Here is a 21,978-nt window from a genome sequence, read left to right as displayed (position 1 = left end):
CCGAGCCCGCCGAGCCGGGCTCTCTATTTCAGCGGGCGAGGCGAGCAGCTGCGCCTCCGGGCCGAGCTGGAGCTGCCCCGGGACGCCTTCACGCTGCAAGTGTGGCTGCGCGCGGAGGGCGGACAGCGCTCCCCGGCCGTCATCGCAGGTAGGCGACGCACCCCCACCTCCCCAAACACACACCCGGGTCCGCTCATCCCCACCCACCCACCTCCCACCCCACCTTTTCCGGAGCGCGGTGCGCGTGGGGGGCTCGCGAAGGGGAGGCCCGGCGACTCTGTCCGCCGGAGGGAGCCACTCCCGGGGTACGCGCCGGCTGGAGCTTAGGGCCCCGGGACTCAGTTTACCCCATCTGTCGAATGGGCGCGCGCGCGCGCGGGACGTAGCGCTCGGCCAAGGCGACGGGGAGGGTCGGGGTGGGGGGGGGAGTTGGTGTCCCCACCACCGTGTCCGGGGCATGGAAGCGTTGCCCTCGGGGCGGCCAGACCCATTCGGCTTCGCTTTTGGGGAGGGAGCGGGTCGGAGGAGGTGGAGGAAGGAAGGGGAGGACCACCCCCGCTGGATTGCCCGCGAAAGGTGGGGTGCGGGAGCGTGCATTTGCCTTCACTTTTTGATGCGAGTCACCTCCCCGTTACTCGGAAAGCCCGCGGGGACGAGATGGTTGGGAATGCTAAGAGTTAGAAGTCCCCGAAGTGCCTTAAAGTTGTTTTCTGCTTGAAGTCTGCCTCTGGGACCCCTCCCCCCTTTCCCGAGACACACACGCGTGCACACACGCACCCCTGCACACACACACACGCTCGCGCGCGCGCGCGCACACACACACAAGCGCACACTGGCGCGCGCGCAAGCTGCCACCCCCATACCCGCTGATGCTTGTTCAGAATTGGGGCGAGACCTCCCCGACTCATACCCCGCCACCCTTCCCCTAGACTCCTCTAGGACACGGGGTGCTTTTCTCACTTGGGACCTGTATGTATACATGTAGATTTTTTTTTTAATGAGAGCTGAATGTATTTGAGTTCTTCCTCACCCTCCTCATCCTCTCTCTCTATTCTCTGTCGCGGTCTGTCCGTCGCTCTGTCTCTCTTCCCTACGCGGTTGCCATCTCCTAGTGAAACGGGACCCTGCCAAAGGTGAAAATCTTAGAAATGCTTCGACATCCACCCGCACTCCCTCTCTCCCCCGGCACCTCCTTCTAAATGAATCTGTGCAAAAGCTTTTAATAAAACTGGAGGGAGGGGGTGCTGAATGGAGGCGCCAGAGGAGAGAAGGAAAGTTTTGCCTCTTCTTGTCCGGGAGATTCCCTTCCTGCCCCTGGTCTGGGGATGTCTGGGAGTGAGAGCTAGGGTTCCCCTTCGCAGCCAGGAAGCCCAGCGCGCGGAGCCGATGGGCGATTCCCACCCCCCCGGGCACGCTGTCTTAGAAGGGAAAGATGCGAGAGCTGTTCTCCCGCGACTGTGTGCGGGGTCCTGTCTTTCCTGGGCTTGGACTTTGTCTAACACTGGGCTGACTCTCTTGTTGACATGAACTGCCACTTCAGGGGGACCCAAATTCTGCTTCTGTACCCAAGTCGATGCTGGCCAAAGCCCCCTCTTCCCTTCTACCAAAGTGTGTGTTGGCGGGGGAGGAAAGAGAGAGAGGGGGAGAATGTGTATTTTTCCCTCTCCATCTCCCTCTCGCACGCGCACACTCGCACATGCACACAGCATACACACACAAAACTGACGTCATCGCTTGTTATTTTTCCTTATTTTTTTTTCCTCTCCCGGGGAAAGGAGAGGGAAACGAGGGAGACGGAGTTCATTCACATGGAGTCCTTGTCTGCCAGAAGAGGGTAGACAGAAGCAGAGGTGTTATTCAAAATAATAATGATGGTGGTGGTGATAATTCAAGGCTGATGCTCTTTCCAAACATGAAAACGCACAGTCTGCTGATTGAAAGTGTGTGTGTGTGTGTGTGTGTGTGTGTGTGTACGCGTGCGCGCGCGTGCTTGGGCGCGCGCCTGCGTGTGTGTTTAATGAGTAAATTCCGGCCTTACCTAGTCTTTACCTGTCGGAGGAGCAATGATTCAGAAGGGCTCCTCCTTCTGAAGGGGAGCTGCAGGTACTCAGGGAAGGGTAGTGGAGAGCCACATGACCTGTCATCCGAGATGGCATGGGAGACTACTTGATAAGTATTTAACTCAGACGGGAGGTCTCTCTACACATCATTCTCTTTATACAAACTCATTCTCACACAAAGGTTGTTGCAGTAAAATACTTTAATTGGATGGGAAGGAGGGAATGTTTGGTTATTATTGCTTGTATAAAATGCCTGGTCCATTTTATGTGTGGAAATAACATTCCTCTCCAAAACAGAGCTGGGGAGGGAGGGTGTATGGGGGGGGGCGTGGAGGGGTAGAGTTGTGGGGAGAGGGAAGGCAGGGCTGTCCTGTAGTACCAGAAAGGCCAGAGCTTTTCTCCTGAGGATTCTGGTGGATTTTTTTCCCTCCCCTCGTTGAACCCCAGCCAGATTTGGTGGTGTGTAAACACCTGGCTCAGAGCCAGCAAAAACCTATTCTGCAGTATCCACGCTGTACAGACTGCTGCAAGAAAAAAGAACCTGTTTCTTTCTCCTTGAATTCAAAAGCAAACAAACAGAGGTTCCTTACAGAAGTACTTTTTTTTCCCCCCTCAGCTTTCTCCTCTGTGTCAGTTCAGGCTGGGAGAGGCCAAGGACTGGGGTGGATGCCAAGGCGCATCGCATCCACTGACTGCGACCTCAGGTGCCCAGTTGGCTGTCTGACCCCTCCACCCCCCCTTTCTCTCTCTCTCTCTGCTGTCTTGCTCTGGCTGGGTGTCACCAATTTTGCCGGAAACCCAGGTCACCTATCTCCAGAGCCCCCATCACTGCTCAGCAGGGACCACACTGCTATTTCAGGCCCAGCTGCTGCCTGGCTGTCAGGCCAGGCTTGCCTTACATCATTCCATTCGGCTGCAGGATTCAGTCGGGCTTCATAGTAAAGGTCTAGTTTTAGGGCACTGTTCACGGGGGTCTGTCCAGAGACAGGTCTTTGCTGCCCCTGGTGAGGCAGGTTTGCTCTCAGATTGGCCAGTTTAGGATGCTATTGCCACTCTGGTTCAGACTCCAGATTGGATCTCAGAGCAGGAGGAAGAAAGAGCAGCGTGTATTTCCAAGCGCAGAAAACATGTCCCCCCCCTTTTTTAAATATTTGAACAAGAAGGAGAATATACACATACAGACTGGCTTATGTAGTCAGAGTCAAGTTGGAAAGTGCCTGTGTGCAGGATTGTCAAGAGAGCCCACCAATGAATCAATCAATCCATCCACCAGTCAATCCTAAGGCTAACTGATAAGAGTCCTTTTGGGTCAACAGGGAGAGACACAGACAGCTGTACTGGATGTACAGCTATTCAGTGGTAGCAGGAACTAGGATTTAACCCTGGTATCCCAACTTCCGGTCCTTGCCCCCTAGATGGCTGTGATAACAAGTCTGAAAAACACCATTACCTCTTACCCCACACAGACCGGCCACCCAGCCACTGCCCCCAGCATTTTCCTGCAAAGCCATGTGGGCCCCCTTTCATGTGGGGTGAGAGGGTCTGACACATCCCCTTGCTTTTGTACCACACCAGGCAGGAGCCAGACCCCTGCCTGTCATCCCCAACTGTGCCCCCATATCCCTCCATTCTGTAAGAAAAAGAAAGAAAACAATAGACTCAATTTGCTCCATGGAGCAGAGGCTCTGAGCGGCAGTTAATCTTGTTAAAGTTTCTCCTGACCTGTTAGAAAAGTACAGCCTGGACCCCACAAATGCTTTCCTCCTCCTCCCTCCCAGGTCCCTACTCCCAAATTCCAGCTCAGGAGGAGAAAGGGATTTAGCTGAATGCTATCCAGCACCTCAGATACCAGCCTTTTCTCTTTTGTTCTAAATGTTAGAATGGATTAAGTGTGCTCCTTCTTTCTCCCACTCCTCAGTTCCAGAGCCTTCTTCTTACTTCTCACTCAAACCCTCAAAAAGACTACTAGTTGAGCCAAACACCAGTGGTTCAAGCCTTTAAATCCTAGCTACTCGGGAGGCTTAAATCTGAGTATCCTGGTTCAAAGCCAGTTTGAGCAAGAACGTTCCTGAGACACTTATCTCTAGTTAACTAGCAAAATAGCTAGAAGAGAGAGAGTGGCTCAAGTGGTAGAGCACTACCTTTGAAAAGAAAAACAAACAACAACCAAAAAAAGAAAGAGGGTGGGTAGAGAGGGAGGGAGGGAAGGAAGGAAGGAAGGAAGGAAGGAAGGAAGGAAGGAAGGAGCCTCAGGAATCGTGCATAGGCCCTGAGTTCAAGGACAAGGTGTGTGTGGGGGGAATGGATTTTAAGAAGTTTTTATGTTAACATCTCTCTATCCCTTGTTTTCCTTCTTTGGAAAAATGGACATGAGGATTGCAAGATAATTCAGCGATAAGAAACATGCAGAAAGTACCTTGCACAGTACCAGCTTGTACTAGTGAATAAGGGAGACTAGCTGATTCCAGCACAGAGCCGCCAAACCTCTTAACCCTTTCTTCCAGTTTGCTAATGTGGTCTTCTGGGGGAACTATTTGTGTATTAAGGAACATGCATCTTGGAAAAGAAGGTGACTTCTTGCAGTTTCTGCTTTCCATTTAGTTCTCTTCTTTGACTCCTTCTGTTAGAATGACCCTTTGGTTGTAAGAGCCAAAGCAACTCCAGTAGTACTGAAAACTGTAATAGGAAACCAGGGAACATCAAGCCATAGTAAGTGACCCCACCAACAAAAGCTGAAGAGGTCACAGTTCTTCTGGCATATGCTTTGTGTTCTTTCCCCCGTTGCCTTCCAAACTCTCATTTCAGTAGAGTCTAGGAATCCCTGTCATTTCCCTCAGCACAGAAGATGGCAACCTTAAGGTCCAAGGGTTGGTTTGAACTCAGGAGTATGGGACGGGCAGTCATTCCAGGGCAAGAGTTGGCAGTCATCTGGATTAAACAGCTTGCTGTGGAATAGGGAAAACTGAGGACCAGAGTCACACAGAATTGAACTGTATTCACAGACCTACCAAATCCTCCTCCTCCTCCTCCTCCTCCTTCTCCTCCTCTTCCTTCTTTTCTTCTGCTGATGCTGGTCCTGGTTCTGGTCCTTGAACTCTGTCTGGGCCTGAGAACTGTGCCTAAACTCCTTTTGCTCATGGCTAACACGCTGCCACTCGGTCTACAGCACCACTTCTGGCTTTCTCTGTGATTAACTGGAGATAAGAGTCTCAAGAACTTTCCTGATGGGGTAGCTTTGAATAGTGACCATTAGATCTCAGCCTCCTGAATAGCTAGGATTACAGGCATGAGCCACCAGTGCTCAACTAGCTCCCTCCCTTCTAAAGGAGCCTGAGCATCTTTTGATGCAATAGTTCCTGTCCAGATGTCAAACGAATCCTCCCCCCATCCCCCAGAGTGTCAGGAGGGACCCTCTCCACACAAGTATACAGGTTAGAAAAAGAGTTCTATTTGGAGACAGTACCCACTTGTGGGGAGTCCTGTGGGAAGGGGGTATGTTCTTCTCTTTTCACACACTTCTTTTGAGATCACAGGGAAGACAGCATTGGCTGCAGGTGTCTTAGATGAGGAAGAGGAAAGATCATCCCCACAGGTAGGAGCTCCTTCTGGGTGGTTCACACCAGGTCTCCATTAAGGACAAAGGCTCCTATGTTGAGCAGGCATCTCTTTCTTCCCTCACCGGTGGAACTCTCTGTCAAATCAATTGGTCTCCTTTCTCTCAGTGTCCCCTTAAGTTCCTCTTGCTGCCCTGAGAACATTGCTTCACATCTGGCAGCAGTTATGGAGATGTTTGCCTGGAATTCTGACACCAGTTACTAAGAAACTGGCTTACAAGTGTTGGCCCAGTGACTTATTTGAAGACCTGACATTGAGAATTGGAGAGTTTACCATTCAGGCAGTTGGCTTGATGTCTTCTGATCTCTGACACAAGTGGTCATGGTTGACCAGGTGAGAGGAGGGCAGGGGAAGGAAACTCAAGGCTGAGATCAGAATTCAGTACCTGTGTTGGCAAGGTTAAGAAGAGCCGGAAGGTGAGACCTGGGAGGGATTTGTGCAGTCAAGGATGTTCCTAGAAAGGTACCTTTAGTATCACTCTTACTTAGAATGATACATCGTGGTCCAGTTAACAAACCTTTTCATGCCCAATGCCTCGCTGGAATTCTTTGATGTCTGAACTTCACAAGTCTGACAAACTCTGCCACTTGCTACTGTATGACCTGGGCCTCTCATGACTCCTCTTTGGGACCCATTCTTCTCAGGAATCAAAAACAGGGGTGTGGATGGAATACACACTTCTGTGCTGTGCCACACAATCGTAGGGAGCCTCTGGGTAGTGGCTGTAGCATGGGACATTTGTTTTCCCCATCTCAACTGCCCAGCCCTCTGCTTAAATTGTACCATCCTGTAAGATTCCCTCAGCAAGAATGGGTCCCTTCATGACAAAGAGAATAGACAGGGACTACAATTAAGGACTATAATCAATTTTGATAGGTGGGATTATGGTATTGTTATCAGGTCTTTTTTTAAAGATCCTAATCTGTTAAAAATGCATACTGGATACATCTGTGGATTACATTGCCTTGTCTATTTTGTTTGTTTATTTAAGAATTTGCAGAAAATAACCAAGAGGTGGGAATGAGGGGATGAACTATCAGGTGTCAGTTCTGGAAAAAGGCCATCGTTAGCATACTGTGTGACTTTGGGCAAGTCTCTGTCACTCTCTGGACAAATGGTCTTCATCTCAACCAAGAGGGCATTGTGGATTGATCTACCTTGGTCCTAGACACATTTCTAGCAAAGACGTTTTCAGACTGTATAATCTAAATCAGGCTTGTCCTAAAACAAATTGAGAAACTGGCCAGAGTTCCAGTTTTCTTCTTCTTCTTCTTCTTTTTTTTTTTTTTTTGGCCATTTTCCTCCACTAGGTGGTGCTTGGGGCTGTTACTGTCAGGGACAGAGTCTCCTCTCCACACTCTACCTACTCCCCTCAGCAACACTCATTCTAAATAAATAAATAATAAATGAAAAGAGCTGGGACTGCTTCTTGCTAAGTTGCCATTGATTGACAACACTTAGAATGTCAGGCATCTTGGACACACACACTTTGACTACCCAGAAAGCTTAGTGTTACGAAGCAAAAGACCAGTGGTAGCATTTCAAAGACTGGCTGAAGACATCATGCGGGGAGCGAACGTTGGTAGTTGCTAATAGCTGGAAGCCACCTGATTAATAACAAAGATAGTTATACTTGCCAGAAAAGATGTCTTTGATATTCTCATCCTAAATTGCTTTTCCAAAATTTTAATGGAGGACTCCCAGATAACATACAATGTTAGGTAGCATATGATGTAACTTACCATACTTTTAATACTATAAGTGAAAAACATGCTAAAAAAATCTCATTGAGTGACTTTCCTAAAAGTCACTTCAAGCAGGTGACAGTCCTCTGACTTCATAATTTTGTACCATACAAAAGCCATTCCAGACAAATTCTAAGATAAGAGTAGGCCATTGGTCTTTGGGTCTTGTTATCATTCGAATCAGTTCATTTTATGAATTAATATATTAAAACACTAAGGTGTGGGGGTCACCATTCATGATGTTTCCCTCAAGAGACTCTACTTCCTTCTCCTCATGCCCACTGCTTTTACTTTAGATTTTCTTCTTTGAACAAGAGAAAGAAATTGTATATCTTTTCTAGAATTAATGGCTACAAACCCAGGGTCCCTAGAAGCTGGAAGAGTCAGAGAGGTCAGCCTTACTCATCTTTAGAGAAGCTGGCCAGGTACAAGGAAAAAACAAAACAAAACAGAGTCAGACCTTCTGGGAGGTGAGAGTTTCCAGACTGAGATAGCTCGGTATGCCAATCTTTTGCCTTCATGAATCTGATGGACTAACCCACACCTGCGAGCTCCTAGTGGAGAAGTCATTTCTATGTCTCCCCATTTGCAGTCTTTCCCTGATTCCTATTGCTCTATATAACATGGAAGGTATTGGGAAGAATGTGCCCAAATATATTTGTACAGAGAATACTATCTCCCCTTTGTGAGACTGGAGATATTTCATCTTCAAAAAGACTGATGAGGGCCGGGAAGGTGGCTTAGTGGTAGAGTGCTTGCCTGACATTCATGAAGGTTCGATTCCTCATTCACAGAAAAAGCTGGAAGTGGTGCTGTGGCTCAAGTGGTAGAGGGCTAGCCTTGAGGAAAAAAAAGCTCAGGGACAATGCCCAGGCCCTGAGTTCAGGCCCCAGAACCGGTAAAAAAAAAAAAAGGACTGGTGAGAAACTAGACAAGTGTATAAGAAGTAACAACGATAAGACAGACTTTCTCTGAGAAATGCAAAGCTTACAGGTAGAGAGCATAAGAAGTAAAGATACTGTAATTAGTTTGTGAAATAAAATCCATGAGAACTAAAGAAGCGAGGTATATGAAAGTTAGAAGGCCTCATCAAAGCCATCTGTTACATAGGTGGGTGGGGAAAGGAGCCTATTGGTGTCGGTGACTAGTCTGGGCAAGACCTCCAGTGGTCTAAGACAGAGGCCAGGGCATAGAGCCCTTTCCTCAACCTATACAATCCTTCCCGTAAACGAATTCCTATATTTCTGATGGTGAACATCATTTATCTTCAACCTCTTCTGGGCTCCAGATTCATAGATCCAGTTGTCCACTGGAAATGTCAATAAGCGCCACAAGCTCACCATATCTAAACCAGCATCATCTTCCTCCCAAATTCCTTGCATTCTTGCCTTTGTTAGTGTTAACAACTGTGGACACATCATCCATTTTATGCACTTAGTCATCAATCTTTGGCTGCCATGCTTTTCTTAACATTCGGATAGCTGGCTCCTTCTTTAGCTTAGCTATGATTACTTTCCTAATGTTGTGATGCCTGCTTCTCCCAACTCCAGTACCTCCTTCTACCTATCATCCAGTATTCGATAGCTATCCCCTTCTAAATTACAAATGTGATCCTGTTATTCCTAAGCAAAGGCTCTTTAATGGCATCTGCAGTGTGTGAAGTTCACACAAGCACATCAAACTTTTTTGTATAACAAATTTTATGCTTGTCTTACTTCCTACATCTATCCCCCGGCACCGTTTCTCAGAATGCTTATGTCTCTTCAGAAGTCTGCTCAAGGTTCCTTTATTCTGGAAAGCCTTTTCCTAATTCCACTACTTTGTTCTCCACCTCTCTTATCCATTGGTCTCCACCATACATTCTGCACATATCTGTTCAAATGTTGGAAATCCTTGAATATGTTTAATTGTATGCATGTTTGGGATCTTATCTGTCTCAATTTCTCCAGTTCCTAGCACAGTTGCATGGCATAAAAAGAAGCTCTATGTTAACTTTTGTTTAATGAATGGATAAGAAAACTCTCTGAATGGTTTTAGGAGAAAGAGCTCAGGCATGCCACATTATGTAACCAAATCACATGGCCTATATAGTGTGCGTCATAGTCAGAAAACATTAGTTAACAGTAGTTAATTCCATTTCCCCTTAAGCAAAAAAGAAGGAATCGGAAAGCAAAAGAAATGTGGCCTTCCAGAGAGAGGGAGGAGTAGAGCAGCGTACTCAAAGGCTCTCTGAGCCCACACAGTGGTCTTCTTAATCCAAGCCACAGTTCCTTTGGCCTTGATCTTCCCCTTCCAGGCCTGGCCTATTTACAAAGTTTGTTTTGTGTCCTGCAACACATAATCCCAAATGTTGTTCTCTGCTTAGATCTCTCCTTCTCCTCCTTATCAGTATCTCACTGCGCCTCTATAGTCCTGGAAGTTCTATCTGTTGCTTGGGTTTTCATTCACTTCATTCTTTCCTGATTAGGGCCTTTCTGTCTGCTTCCCTTGTTGTTTTGAGACCTTGTTGTGACCTTAGAATCTGGGATCTTCTCTTCATTGTTTATGTATTTTGGGGGGAGAATATACATTATCAGCTGTAGTGGCAGTAATAAAAGGCAGCCAGCTTATAACAAGAACTTCCTATGTACTGGCAGTGTGCAGAGGACTACACTCTGTGCCCTCTGGAATTGAGTTAGAAAGTTGTGAGCCTCACAGAAAGACCCACAGTTAACCAGTAGTGGAAGCAGAATTCAAATCCAGGCTACTTTAGTTTTATCTGTCTGTCTATAGGATCTACCATGTTGCTTGGAACAAATACCACATGTATCTAGTAAATATTCCATGAAAGAATGAATGCATGCAAGAATATAGAATGAAGGAAGGAAGGAACAAATGAAAATGAATGGCAGTGCCATAGTCACTAATGCACACATTTAAAGAATGTTTCTAGGCATGGGTAAAAAGAAGAAAGGAAAGGAGGAAGAGAAAGGGGAAACTGAGGAAAAAAGGCTGAGTGGAGATGGTTAGATTTCCAGGACATCAGGCGAACAACAGCTTTGATAATCAGTAATTTTATTTGCAGGTGACTTCAGAGCAGAAAAACCATTTAGATCCACCAGAGCATTCCCTAGCTTTATAAAGTTGTTTACTGGGAGAAATGTGCTTCTTGTTTTCCTTTTTGTTGTCAAAGATTGTATCTTTCCCAAAGTGTGTTTAGATTCCTCTTCTGGGAACCAAAGAGCCTGGAGCATATTCCCCTACAATATGGAGTTATGTTGTCATCCTTGGATGAGGATGTTGATAACATTCTGGGCCAAATATAGGAAGTATATTAGGGACCATGTTGTATGAACTCTGGATTTCTTTTTTTAATTTTTTTTATTTTTTTTGTGAACATACTGTAGAGAGGGGCTACAATTACATGGGCAAGATAATGAGTACATTTCTTATCAAGCATTGCAGCCTCCTCCTTTGTTTACCCTTCACATCCTGAATTCTGGATTTCTGAGCAGAAGATTGACCTGGATAGACAGGCTGAGTTGCAATGTGGTTATCACTAGAGCCAATTGAACCCTGATAGATCCTCTACTGAGTTCTTAGGATGGCTTCTTGACAGAGGAGCCCCATCTCCAGGCTAATTAGATCTGACTTGATAGAAACCAACCAAGAAGAGCATTTGTCCACCCCTTCCCCAGATTCTACAGTGGAAATGACATCAGAGTCCGTTTTTACCAAATCTGTTCAGCTTGCTGATAGAGAAACTGAGGTCCAGGCAAGTTAACTTGTTAGGGTAAGTTTAGTTGAGTAACAGTAAACAGCAAACTGGCAGAAAAACCTCAGAAATCAAGTGTCTGGAGTCCCAATTCTATCCTTTAAATCCCTTTATTTTTCCTTTGCAGTGTGAGACGGTAGTTGAGTGGGTTAGTATAGCAAGCTTATTAGAAACACACAGTAGAACTGTATAGTAACTTTGCTGAAGTACTTCTTAGGGGCTGAACTTCTTTCCTAGGCATTCTGTAAGGCTATTATAGCTGATGAAAGTTTTAGGAGATGTAAAACCATTGTTCCTTCTTGCTTTTTCTTCTTCTTTTCTTTCTTTCTTCCTTCTATCCCCCAACACATCTGTACATCCATCTGTCCATGCATCCATGCATGCACCTATCCATCCATTAGATAGTTGCTGAGCAATCTTTATACAGTGCACATTTGAAGTAAGAAGAACAGGGCACAGTTCCATCCCTTGAGAAGCTCCCAGTCCTAGTGGCGGAAGCAGACTCATAAACAGATACATGACATCATGGTAACTGCTATAACTAAGCAATTAATAGAGTCCTGGGGAAGCACAGAGGGAGAAGCTGTGTTTGTGGAACACTCATGTTTATCACAGGACTGGAAAATTCTCTGAGAATTCAAAGGTGTATGAGCTCTCTTCCTCTTAAAAATATTAAGGAATCTGTTCCTAACCTTTTTAAGGAGGCATGGGTGTCGGCACTACCTTCCATAGGAATGTATTTAGACATGTCATTTTAAACATCCATAAATCAAATAGGAGTAATCAATGCCTCTTGATTCCTACACCAGTGGTGGACATTGACCCAGAGTAGCATTTAAGAGTTTGGTTCTAAGAAGAAGATTGGACAATTGAATCTATCACTGTCTAGATCCAGTGCCAATGGCTGTTTTATTTCCCTAGCATAGCATTTATGACATTATTATGATTGCTCTGGTCCTTGCCTGTCACTCCAGTGACAGAGGAGCTCCTTGGGGAGCAGAGAACATTCTTATCTTCATTTCTGCATAATTCTTATCATCTTGCTCAGTGCTAGCCATACTATACATACCGAGTAAACTTTGTTACATGAATACATGAATTGGAGATAGCCCCAACTATGGGAGAAGAGGGTGCTGTGAAGGTGAGGTTCTTTCAGAATGGATAGCAGGGACCTTAGGAAAGGTCAAACAATGAAAACAATTGTGCTGTGAATGCATCAAGCTATCAGTTGAGGCCTTGACTTCTCTGAGTTACCATCTTCTCCTATCCCTCTGCATCCTTTTCTTTCCAATGAGCCAATCTACCATCTGTATTAGTTTTAAAGCCTCCCCCTCCTCCACTGGCCCCAACTCAGCTTTCCCAATCCTTCCTGGTAAAAAGCTACTAAAAGACCAGGTGTAATTGTATAAATGTGTCCCTGCTCCTCTAACTCTCACCTGAATCCCAGGGACCTCTCCCCATCCAAGAGCAGAGCATGCCATGTTCAGTGACACTTTCTCAGCATCTGTGACAACATGGGAATCCACCAGTATTTGTGGAAAGATGCTTATGTGGAAGATAACATATATTTACTACCTGTCTAGTCCAAGGGTCTCATCTCACAGATGGAGAACCCAATACCTAGAGAAAGCAATCAACTCATCCTAAGTTACACAAGGACTAGGTTCCAGTTTTACTAACCCCTTGTTTCTACCGTGCTATAATGTCTTGTGATTTGGACCCCACTCTCTTGAACATGGAATTTATCTTAATCTTGAAAGAATTTGGTTGCTGAAACTTATAGTTTGAAAATATCCAACTTACTCTTTTTCTCCTAGGAACCCTGAGTTCCAGGAGTAATGAGAGGTTGATTCAGGGTCCTTCAGTAGTTTAGTAATAATATCAAGGGTTCACAAAAAAATCCTTGTTGGACCTCCATAGAACAATAAATATATAACATGTGCTCAGTGCTGTCAGGGTTAGCCATGAATAACACAGAGCAGTTCCTCTGCCCTTGTAGACTTTGTATTACCACGAGGAAAGAAAGGGAATAACCCAGTAACTAACAGTGGGAAAATACATTGAAAGCATCAACCAATGGAATCATAAGATCTGGTATGTAGTATCGAAAGACTTCTCTGACTATTATAACAAGAGATCGTGTGAAGACACATGAAGACTCTCAATTATAGCATTACCTTGGTGTGCATTGATTGCTGATATTACTGTTTTTGTTTTGACTTGGATTTCCAATGTCATTACTGACTAAAATAGTAAAGTAGCATATTTGAGGTCAACAGAGGAAAGGGTGTTTCTTGTACTTGGCTTTAGGAAGAAATTGTGACCCTTGAGACATTTTCTACCAAAAAAATGATGTTTTACACACTTTTCTAGAGTGAACATTTTCATCAGTTTTTTTTAAAGGGATGTGTGGCCCTAAAGAGTGAAAATGTTGAAAAACTGGTGCATACCAGGTCATTTCCTAAATTCTGTTCCCAGCTCTAAAATCTGATCACTGTAGGGGATCTGTGGAAATAAGAATGTTGATGTTTAGTTGTCATATCAGACTGAAGAATTGCACTTTCCTTCATCTGTATCCTTGTTGGAATAAATAGAATTGGGAACTTTTATTCCTCTGAGGAGGAATTAGTTTATTCCTTAGAAATATAATCTACAACTTTGTTTATTCAAACTCTGGTCTCTGAGTTTTGCAGAGATTTTTAAGTAGGCAATTTCACTTCTAATGTGGCCTGAAATGGTCCTGCTGGTAATTATTCTCCATGGACTTTGCTCATGAATAAAATCATCCATCCACTCTGCCATTTTTCCTTCCTTCCCTCCTTCCTTCCTTCCTTCCCTCCCTCCCTCCCTCCTTCCTTCCTTCCTTCCTTCCTTCCTTCCTTCCTTCCTTCCTTCCTTCCTTCTTTCTCTCCTTCCTTCCTTTGTCCTTCCTTCCTCTGTCCTTCCTTCCTTTTCTTTCTTTCACCCTTCTGCCATTCTTCCCTCTCTCCTTCCTTCCTTCTCTCCCCTTTTTCTTTTCCTTCCTTCCTTTCTTCCTCTTTCCCTCTCTTCCTCATTCCTTCCCTCTTTTCTCCCTTCTTCCCTCTTTTCCTCCCTCTCTCTTATTTCTTTCCTTTCTTCCTTTCTCTTTCCCTACCTTCCTTTTCCTTCCTTTCTTCCTTATATTCATTTATGTAATCTTCCTCCCTCCAAGCTCTGTGCTAAGGATTGGGGGAAAAGGAGAGTCTAATTCTACTTTTTTATGCTACTTTGTGTCCTTAAAACAAGTAAAAAATCTCTGAAACATTCCATGGAACTATGCACGTTCAGAGAATAGTTTCCAGATTCACTTCCAAATTTGCTGTTCCTGCATAACTATATAATGCTAAGTAGTTCTGGTGGTGCTTTGAGTCTGGATCTACACTACCAGAGGTTCCCTTATCAACAATGGTATTTTAGATCAATGACCATGACCTCAGATCAGCAGGTGGTGGACAAGCAATAGAGAATGAGAGGCCTGATTGTACAGAAAGAGAAGACAGATGCCACTCACTTGGCTTGTGGGATTCTTTTTGTTCACTGCCTCGCAAAGGCCCTGTTCAACAGTGCTCAGCCTGTGCTTTGGGGTGTAGGATGTAGCAGGAAGCCCTCTTTGCAAGGGGTTGTTTAGTTTCCGAAGCATTTTCGACATGTACCTATCATATTCCCCCTCACCTTGTAAAACAAGCATTTTCATTTAATACAGTAAGGTCTTTGTATTCTCAACAACAAACACATGGTCTAAAGTCCTTGAACACAACCTGTCTTTTTCTCCAACCCCGACAGCCTGCCCTGACTTTGCCTGCCCTCTTACAAAGCCCAGTGTCAGTAAAAATATCTGTTTACAAACAAGGGCTCCAAGACAACAGTATCAGTAGCTCAAACAAGCCTCTGAAATGTGGCCTCATTCTGTCCTTGGAATCCTCGTTAACAATGTGTTTCATGGGCAGTGGCTTTTACAGAAGGCTCCATCTTTCCATCTGTCCCAGGGCCTGCTTTCCTTAACTCCTTCTACTTACGGATTAAAACCAAGCACAGTCTAAACTGCAGAGGCAGTCCATGTTGGCCTAGGCCTTGTGAAAAACTGAGAGACATGGTCCCAATTGCTTGCCAAAGGGAAAGGGAAAACCTAAACCCATCCAGCCTGTAGTGCCGGCAGAAGTGGAACCCAATTGACAAAGGATTATTGGTTAGATGGATACTCGGATCAAATAATAACCATGCGGCTCTCAATCATTTTTCTTTCCTTTTCCTTTTCTTTTCTTTTCTTTTCTTTTTTTTTTAGGTTGTGGGGCTTGAACTCGGGGCCTGGGCGCTATACCTGACCTCTTTTCTATCAAGGCTAGCACTCTACCACTTTGAGCCACAGCTCCACTTCTGGTTTTTGAGTGGTTAATTAGAGATAAAAGTCTCATGGGGACTTTTCTGCCTAGACTGGCTTTCAGCCATAATCCTCACATCTCAGCCTCCTGAGTAGCTAGGATTACAGGCGTGAGCCACCAGTGCCCAGCTGGCGGGCACTCAGCAACTGAAGGAGCTGTCCAACAACTTGAACTATTGCTGGCATACAGTAATAATACCTAATTTAGTTGTCATTCCTGACATCTTTTTACTGCTCCCTATAATTCCCTGAAGAAGGCACTGTTCATATCCCAATTTTTCCAATGAGATATGAAGAATTTTAAGTGAGCTTCCAAAGATGTGTGGTAGGTTAATGGTAGAAGCAATCCTTAGGGTCCACATTCTAACAATTCCACCATAAAATCCCTTAATGTTATGTCTGAACTCCGTAACTGACTAAGTTTGCTGCCCAAATCATTTTCTACAATACATTTCCTTGGTGCTTCATATTAGGCTTTCTCAATCTTAGCACCTTTGTCAGGTCAATCCTTGTTGGGTCATCATGTGTGAATCACAAGATGTTCATGACCATCTCCAGGCTTTTACTCATTAGATGCAAAAACAGCAAGCAGCCTCCTCTCATTCCAGAGTTAGGAAAACCAAAAATATCTGCAAGCAGTCGTAAATATCCTTCTGAAGTCAAAGTCTCACTAAGAGCATCACTGACTTACATAACTTCTTCATATTAAACAGAACTACTTGGCATTCCTAGAATGCATTCCCACCTCCTTGCTTTTGACATTTCATTTCCACTTGACCTTGGCTGTCCTTAGCCTCCTCTCCATCGATCTTTTCTCTTCTGTGCTCTTTCAGTTCCTCAGCCTCATACATGGCCAGAAAGGAAATAGCACCTTGTCTGGGTTACTGACTTACTTGCTTTTATACCTTTTTTAAAAAAAGGTGTTCATTGCTTTTAAGCTTCTGGGTTAAAATCTTCTAAGTATTCCACCATAGTCTTGATTCAAGCTTCAATCCACTCTACACAATCAACAGTTTTGTCTATTAGGTTTACCTTGTGTCAGGCCCAAGCTGAGGACTGAGTGGGGGAAGCCAATTCCAGCCCTTGCACAAGTTTATGTGATAGCCTAATGGAATCTGAAAGGAACTTGGAGATCAACTCTAAATCATCTTTTTCCAAACTGAACAGATAGGGAAACTAAAAGGCCAAAGATAAATGAAATTTAATCGAGGTCAAATAGGAACCCGTCTCAAAACTGAGCTAATCACCCTGAGCCAGAATAAGTGTCTACAATACCTTTCATCTATCTAGAACAGCCCTCGGGCTCTTTTTTTAAAAAAGAAAATTTTTAAAAATTAAGTAGTTGTCCAAAGAGGTTACAATTTCCTCTGTCAGTGTCATCCCTTCCATAATTCTCCCATGTTTTCCCCCTCCCATCCTGAGTTGAGTTATGATTCATGATATTTTAGCAGATATCAAAACAACCGAAAGTTAACATCCAGTTTAATATACCTATCACCCTTCTCCAAAATTCTGCTTGCATTCCACCCTCTTCATTAATAATGCTGAAACCCATCAGATTGCCAAAGGAGAATTTGGCCTGACATAGCAGTCCTGGCTGTGTCATAGCAGTCACTCTATGAATGAAGCAGAATGTAGCATCTCTAGTTAATGATCCTCATCTCTAGACACCTTCTTTCAAAAGCCAGCAAAGATGCCCCTCTCTCTGTGGAATAACCTTAGATCTCTTGGCACACCATACGTGCCCTTTATGATCTAGTCTCAGGCAGCCCTTGCTGTGTTCTGTAGTGTGTCTATGTGTAGTCTCTATCCTATGTAATACAGATGTCTTCCTCATCCCCAGGGCTACCTACATGTGACTTCATAGCTCTATCTTTTGCTCATACTTCATCTTGTGCTTAAAGGTCTCCCAGATTGACCTTACTCAAAGCCTGTATCTCATCCAGGCTCAGATCTCTGAGATTCATCCAAGGGAAATTTCCTTGAGCTTGCTACTCAGAAGCAGCATTTTCTCCATAAGCACTATTTGTGCTTCTGCTGTAGGGCTTGCCTTACTATATAGTACTTAATCTATCATTAAAAAAGGGCCCCGTGTCCTCAAGTCACCAGTTTTTCTCTGGCTGGCCAGTCAATTTGCTAGTTACAAGTATGACCACTGAATTCAGATTGCCTGGAGTGGAACCCCCATTCCTGCCCCTTGCCAACAAATTACTCAAGCTTAAGCTAGTTAAGTCTCCCTTTTCTCATAATAATATTTCCAATCGTTATATCTCCCTGCTTGGATTACTATGAGGATTCCCTGTGGTAATTCATGCAAGAAACTTAGCTCCATGCCTTCTACACAGCAACCACCGGTAAGCACCGGCTCTCATGTCTCACCCTGCCTTGGAGTGTAATTCTGGATGGCTCAGCCCTGCAAAGTAGAGCTCTGCTTGTCTGGCCTTGTCCTTTTCTTATCTCCTTTTGCCATCTCTCTCCCTGAAGGGCTCACCCTTCTCCGTAGGCCAAGATGAGGTGATGGCAGGCTCACCCTAGAGAGGAGCTTTTGTTTCCAGATCTCAGCCCACACTGTCTGGGGTGTGTTTTTACATAACTCGCTGTGGCCCTGTGTCAGGTATGAAGTGTGCATCACTTGGCTGGCCCACCTGGGAATCTGCCCGTCCCTCTCAGCTCCCCTGGTTGGCGGCAGGTGCTCCTTTTCTTCCACCAAGGCTAATTTTTCAAATGGCCCAGCAACCACACCCCCAAAAGGGAAATGAGCTCTTTAGGAATGGGTATCACAATGCCAAAGCTCCACAATTCTTGCAGAAACCCACTGTTAAAGTCACAATTTCTGGGTGCTGGTGGCTCCCTCCTGTAATCTTAGCTACTCAAGAGTCTGAGATCTGAGAATCGTGGTTCAAAGTCAGCCGGGGCAGGAAAGTCCATGAGACTCTTTTCTCCAATTAACTACCAGAAAGCCAGAAGTAGTTATGGTTCAAGTGGTAGAGCACTAGTCTTGAATGAAAAAAGCTGACAGACAATGCTCAGGCTCTGGGTTCAAGCCTCAGTCCTGACACACAAATACATAAAAAGCCATAATAATAATAATAATAATATATGTGATAACTCATGAATAACAATAAGAAAACATGGATAAGATAATATACATGTATAAAATACATATGTATAATATTACATGAATAAGAATATATTTATTTTTTTAAATTTATTTTATTTATGAACATACTGTACAGAGGGGTTACAATTACATGGGCAGGATAATGCGTACATTTCTTACCAAGCATTGCAGCCTCCTCCTTTGTTTATCCTTCACATCCCTTCCCAGCCTCCTCCCTCCCCCCCAGTCCCAATCCTTCCCCCCACCCCACATCAACATTGTAAAGCTCGTTTTAAGAATATATTTATATAAGAATATCTTTCTTAATTATATTTGTATCTAAGTCAATGCAATCATAATGTGTATATCTCTATGCCAACATAACTATGAATTTTCATTTACTTATTTATTCAGGAAGGGGTATATTTGGGGGAATAATGGAAAACAATGCTTTAAGAAAATGAATCCAGTGACATTTTAGGAAGGGAGGAAGCTACTAGAACATGGGTGTTGAAGAGAGCTGCAATATTGGTGAATGTCGTATATGAAACACAAACTCTCATGTACGCTTTTCTGTACCCTTTATAGTGGGTAAGAGCATGATGATTGTATGAAATAAGAAAAGCAAAGCCCTTCAGACAAGGATCCTGACTTGCCTAAATTTTGTTGTACATGATGGTAGAGCTGAGATTTTAAGGTATAAACATCATTGAAGATATAAACACCCCTCTATCTTATGGGCATGTGAACTTATCCACATTTTGAGCTGTAGCCACATAACTACACGTGCACAGTACAATACTATTAGTTCTATCATTGTGTCAGAACAGATGGTAGTAAGAAATAGTTTTTCAAATTTCAAATGTGCAGCACGTGCATACACACACATGCACACACACACACACAAACAAGAAATATAAATGAATTTACCTAGAGAAGCCACATTATGATTAAAGCAAAACTGAGTGAAGGGTACCGTATAAGGGATGTGCCCTTTCCTTCCTCAACAGTGCAAATGGACATCATTTTCGAGATCTCTGAAATACTGAGAAGAGATATTATCCTTTCTGGGATTTAGTAGATGTGTCTGGATGGCTTCGCAGGAACAACTGAAAGATGCTTCTGACCTTACTGGCTACACCCATCTCTTTCATTTTCTTCAATTCTATCTCCTTTCTGTGTTTCTTCCCACCTGCATTTGGTCTTTCTTGCTTTCACACCCAGGCATTACAATGCTGATTTCTTGGATATTTGTGCCAGATACTTGGTTAATTGTTCAGCTAATATTATTACATCCTTCCAATCAGAGCCACATTGAGGTCATGTTGGAGCCAGAATTTAGCAGATCTGTTTGCTCCCGAGTGGTATTTTTAAACACAAGACTATCCATTGTGTTGTCTTTGGCAAACACCCTCACGTGCACACTCAGTCTATCTGCCTTACATGTTTATGTGTGTATGTGTATATTTAAAAAAAACATTAATCAGTGCCTTCTACTTGCCAGTCATTGTACCCTAAGCATATCAAACATGGCTTCTGGAACCTCCCTTGCCCGATGTTCCTTGTATGTGGACAGTGCTGCAGCTCCAAATCAGAAAGTCGCACTTCTTTCTAATGTAGCTTCTTGTGTGCACAGTAGGATGGTGTGGTGTCTGCTTGCTACAGTGTACACATGTGTTACTCTTCAATTCCAGCTTCTCCCTTTAGATTAATGTGAAGTTACTGGTGAAATGTAGATCTGGTGAGCAGTGTGGAGGAAACGAGGAGATTATGACTGGGGAGTATGATGTGAAGAAGTTGGTGCAAACAGGGTGTCATTGTGTCCTCAGTTGAAGCCGAGGGCTCTAGTCCTGGCTCTGCCTCTCACATGCTGTAATAGGGAACAATTCACTCTCCAATCTTGGAGCCTCACCTTTTCTATTTGTACAAGCAACATTGTCATTTTGTATTTTCTCTCTTTTAAAGAATTTTAAGAGAAGCAAATGAAATAACAAATGGGCTTTGTATGCTTGAATTTTTTCACAGAACATTAACATGATTCTGTCAGTATAACCAACAGAGTGATCATCAATGTGGAGGAGATTTTTAAATCGTCCATGTGAAAAATAAGTACTTTAACTAATTTTAATAAAATTATTGCTCATGTTTTCCACAGAAAATGTAGAGCTTTGGCTAAGCGATAGCTTCAGACTCAGAGAGCGGGCTCTCACTCTATTTGGATGTTTACAGATTAAGTGAACTCTGCTAAGTCACTGCAACCTTCAGGAAACTCAGTTTCCTCACTCATTAAGGGACCAAGGAATGTTATATTAGGAGTACTTAGGTTAATTTAATAAGATAATGCATATAGTTCTTATCCTTGGGCATGACACATGACAGATGATGGCTTTTATTTTTTAATGGATGAGTATAGAAATGACTGGCATTAGAGTGAATCAGAGAAGCAATTCTGAGGGCATGGTAAGAAAATGGGTTCATAGTTTTTCTAATTCAACAGTCTCTAGTCTCTTCTACTGATACGCGTCACTAAGTCTAGTACCAGCATTAAGGAAAGTAAAGTGTCTATGAAGAAGGTTAAGGCTCCATACTATGAACTTCTAGAAAGGAATACATGTTGAAGGGATCAATGGCATTATACATGTATACATCTATCAGAACTTGTGAGTGTTCATTTGGAAAATGGAAGAGCTCAGGGAGAACACAGTCAAAAGCTTTGGACATCTTCGGGTCTGACTAGGGAGAAAAGGGATCAAATAACTCTGAGAAATTTGGGAAACCAGATCCTGGGAAGGAGAGGAAGTGGTTTAGGCTCTTCTAAAAGAACTCTGAGAAATACTTAAAAGATGTGAAGGTTTTCTCAGGTGGTAGGGAGTTCTCTGGTTCTAGAAGTGATTTAAGGTTGAGATTAGTTGCTAAAGTGGATGAAAAAAGAAAAAGGAAGGAAGAAAGGAAAAAGAAAGAAAGGAGAAAGAAGGATGGGGAGAGAAGGAGGGAGAGAAGGTGGGAAGGATGGAAGGAGAGAGGGAGAGAGGGAAGAAGGAAGTAAGGGAGGGAGGAAAGAAGGAAAAAAGAATGAAGGAAGGAAAGAAGGAAGGAAGGAAGGAAGGAAAGAAGGAAGGAAGGGAGGAAAGGAGGAAGGAAGGAAGGAAGGAAAGAAGGAAGGAAGGAAGGAAGGAAGGGAGGAAGGAAGGAAGGAAGGAAGGAAAGAAGGAAGGAAGGAAGGGAGGGAGGAAGGGAGGAAAGGAGGAAGGAAGGAAGGAAGGAAGGAAGGAAGGAAGGAAGGAAGGAAGGAAGGAAGGAAGGAA

General features: G+C 44.0%; 1 protein-coding gene across 1 annotated transcript in view; it reads left to right on the top strand.

Moving 5' to 3' along the window:
• Pappa (pregnancy-associated plasma protein A, pappalysin 1) overlaps positions 1-21,978 on the top strand; it is a 230,050-nt gene that overhangs the window by 744 nt on the left and 207,328 nt on the right. The window contains exon 2 of the mRNA XM_013030108.1: positions 6-148. Within this exon, the coding sequence (XP_012885562.1) occupies positions 6-148 (143 nt within the window). The remainder of the gene's footprint in view (positions 1-5; positions 149-21,978) is intronic.

This window comes from Dipodomys ordii, unplaced genomic scaffold, assembly GCF_000151885.1.
Source record: "Dipodomys ordii isolate 6190 unplaced genomic scaffold, Dord_2.0 Scaffold127, whole genome shotgun sequence".
Classification (NCBI taxonomy): domain Eukaryota; kingdom Metazoa; phylum Chordata; class Mammalia; order Rodentia; family Heteromyidae; genus Dipodomys; species Dipodomys ordii.
The sequence above is the reverse complement of the archived record's forward strand: the minus strand, read 5'-3'. Positions and strand labels throughout refer to the sequence as shown.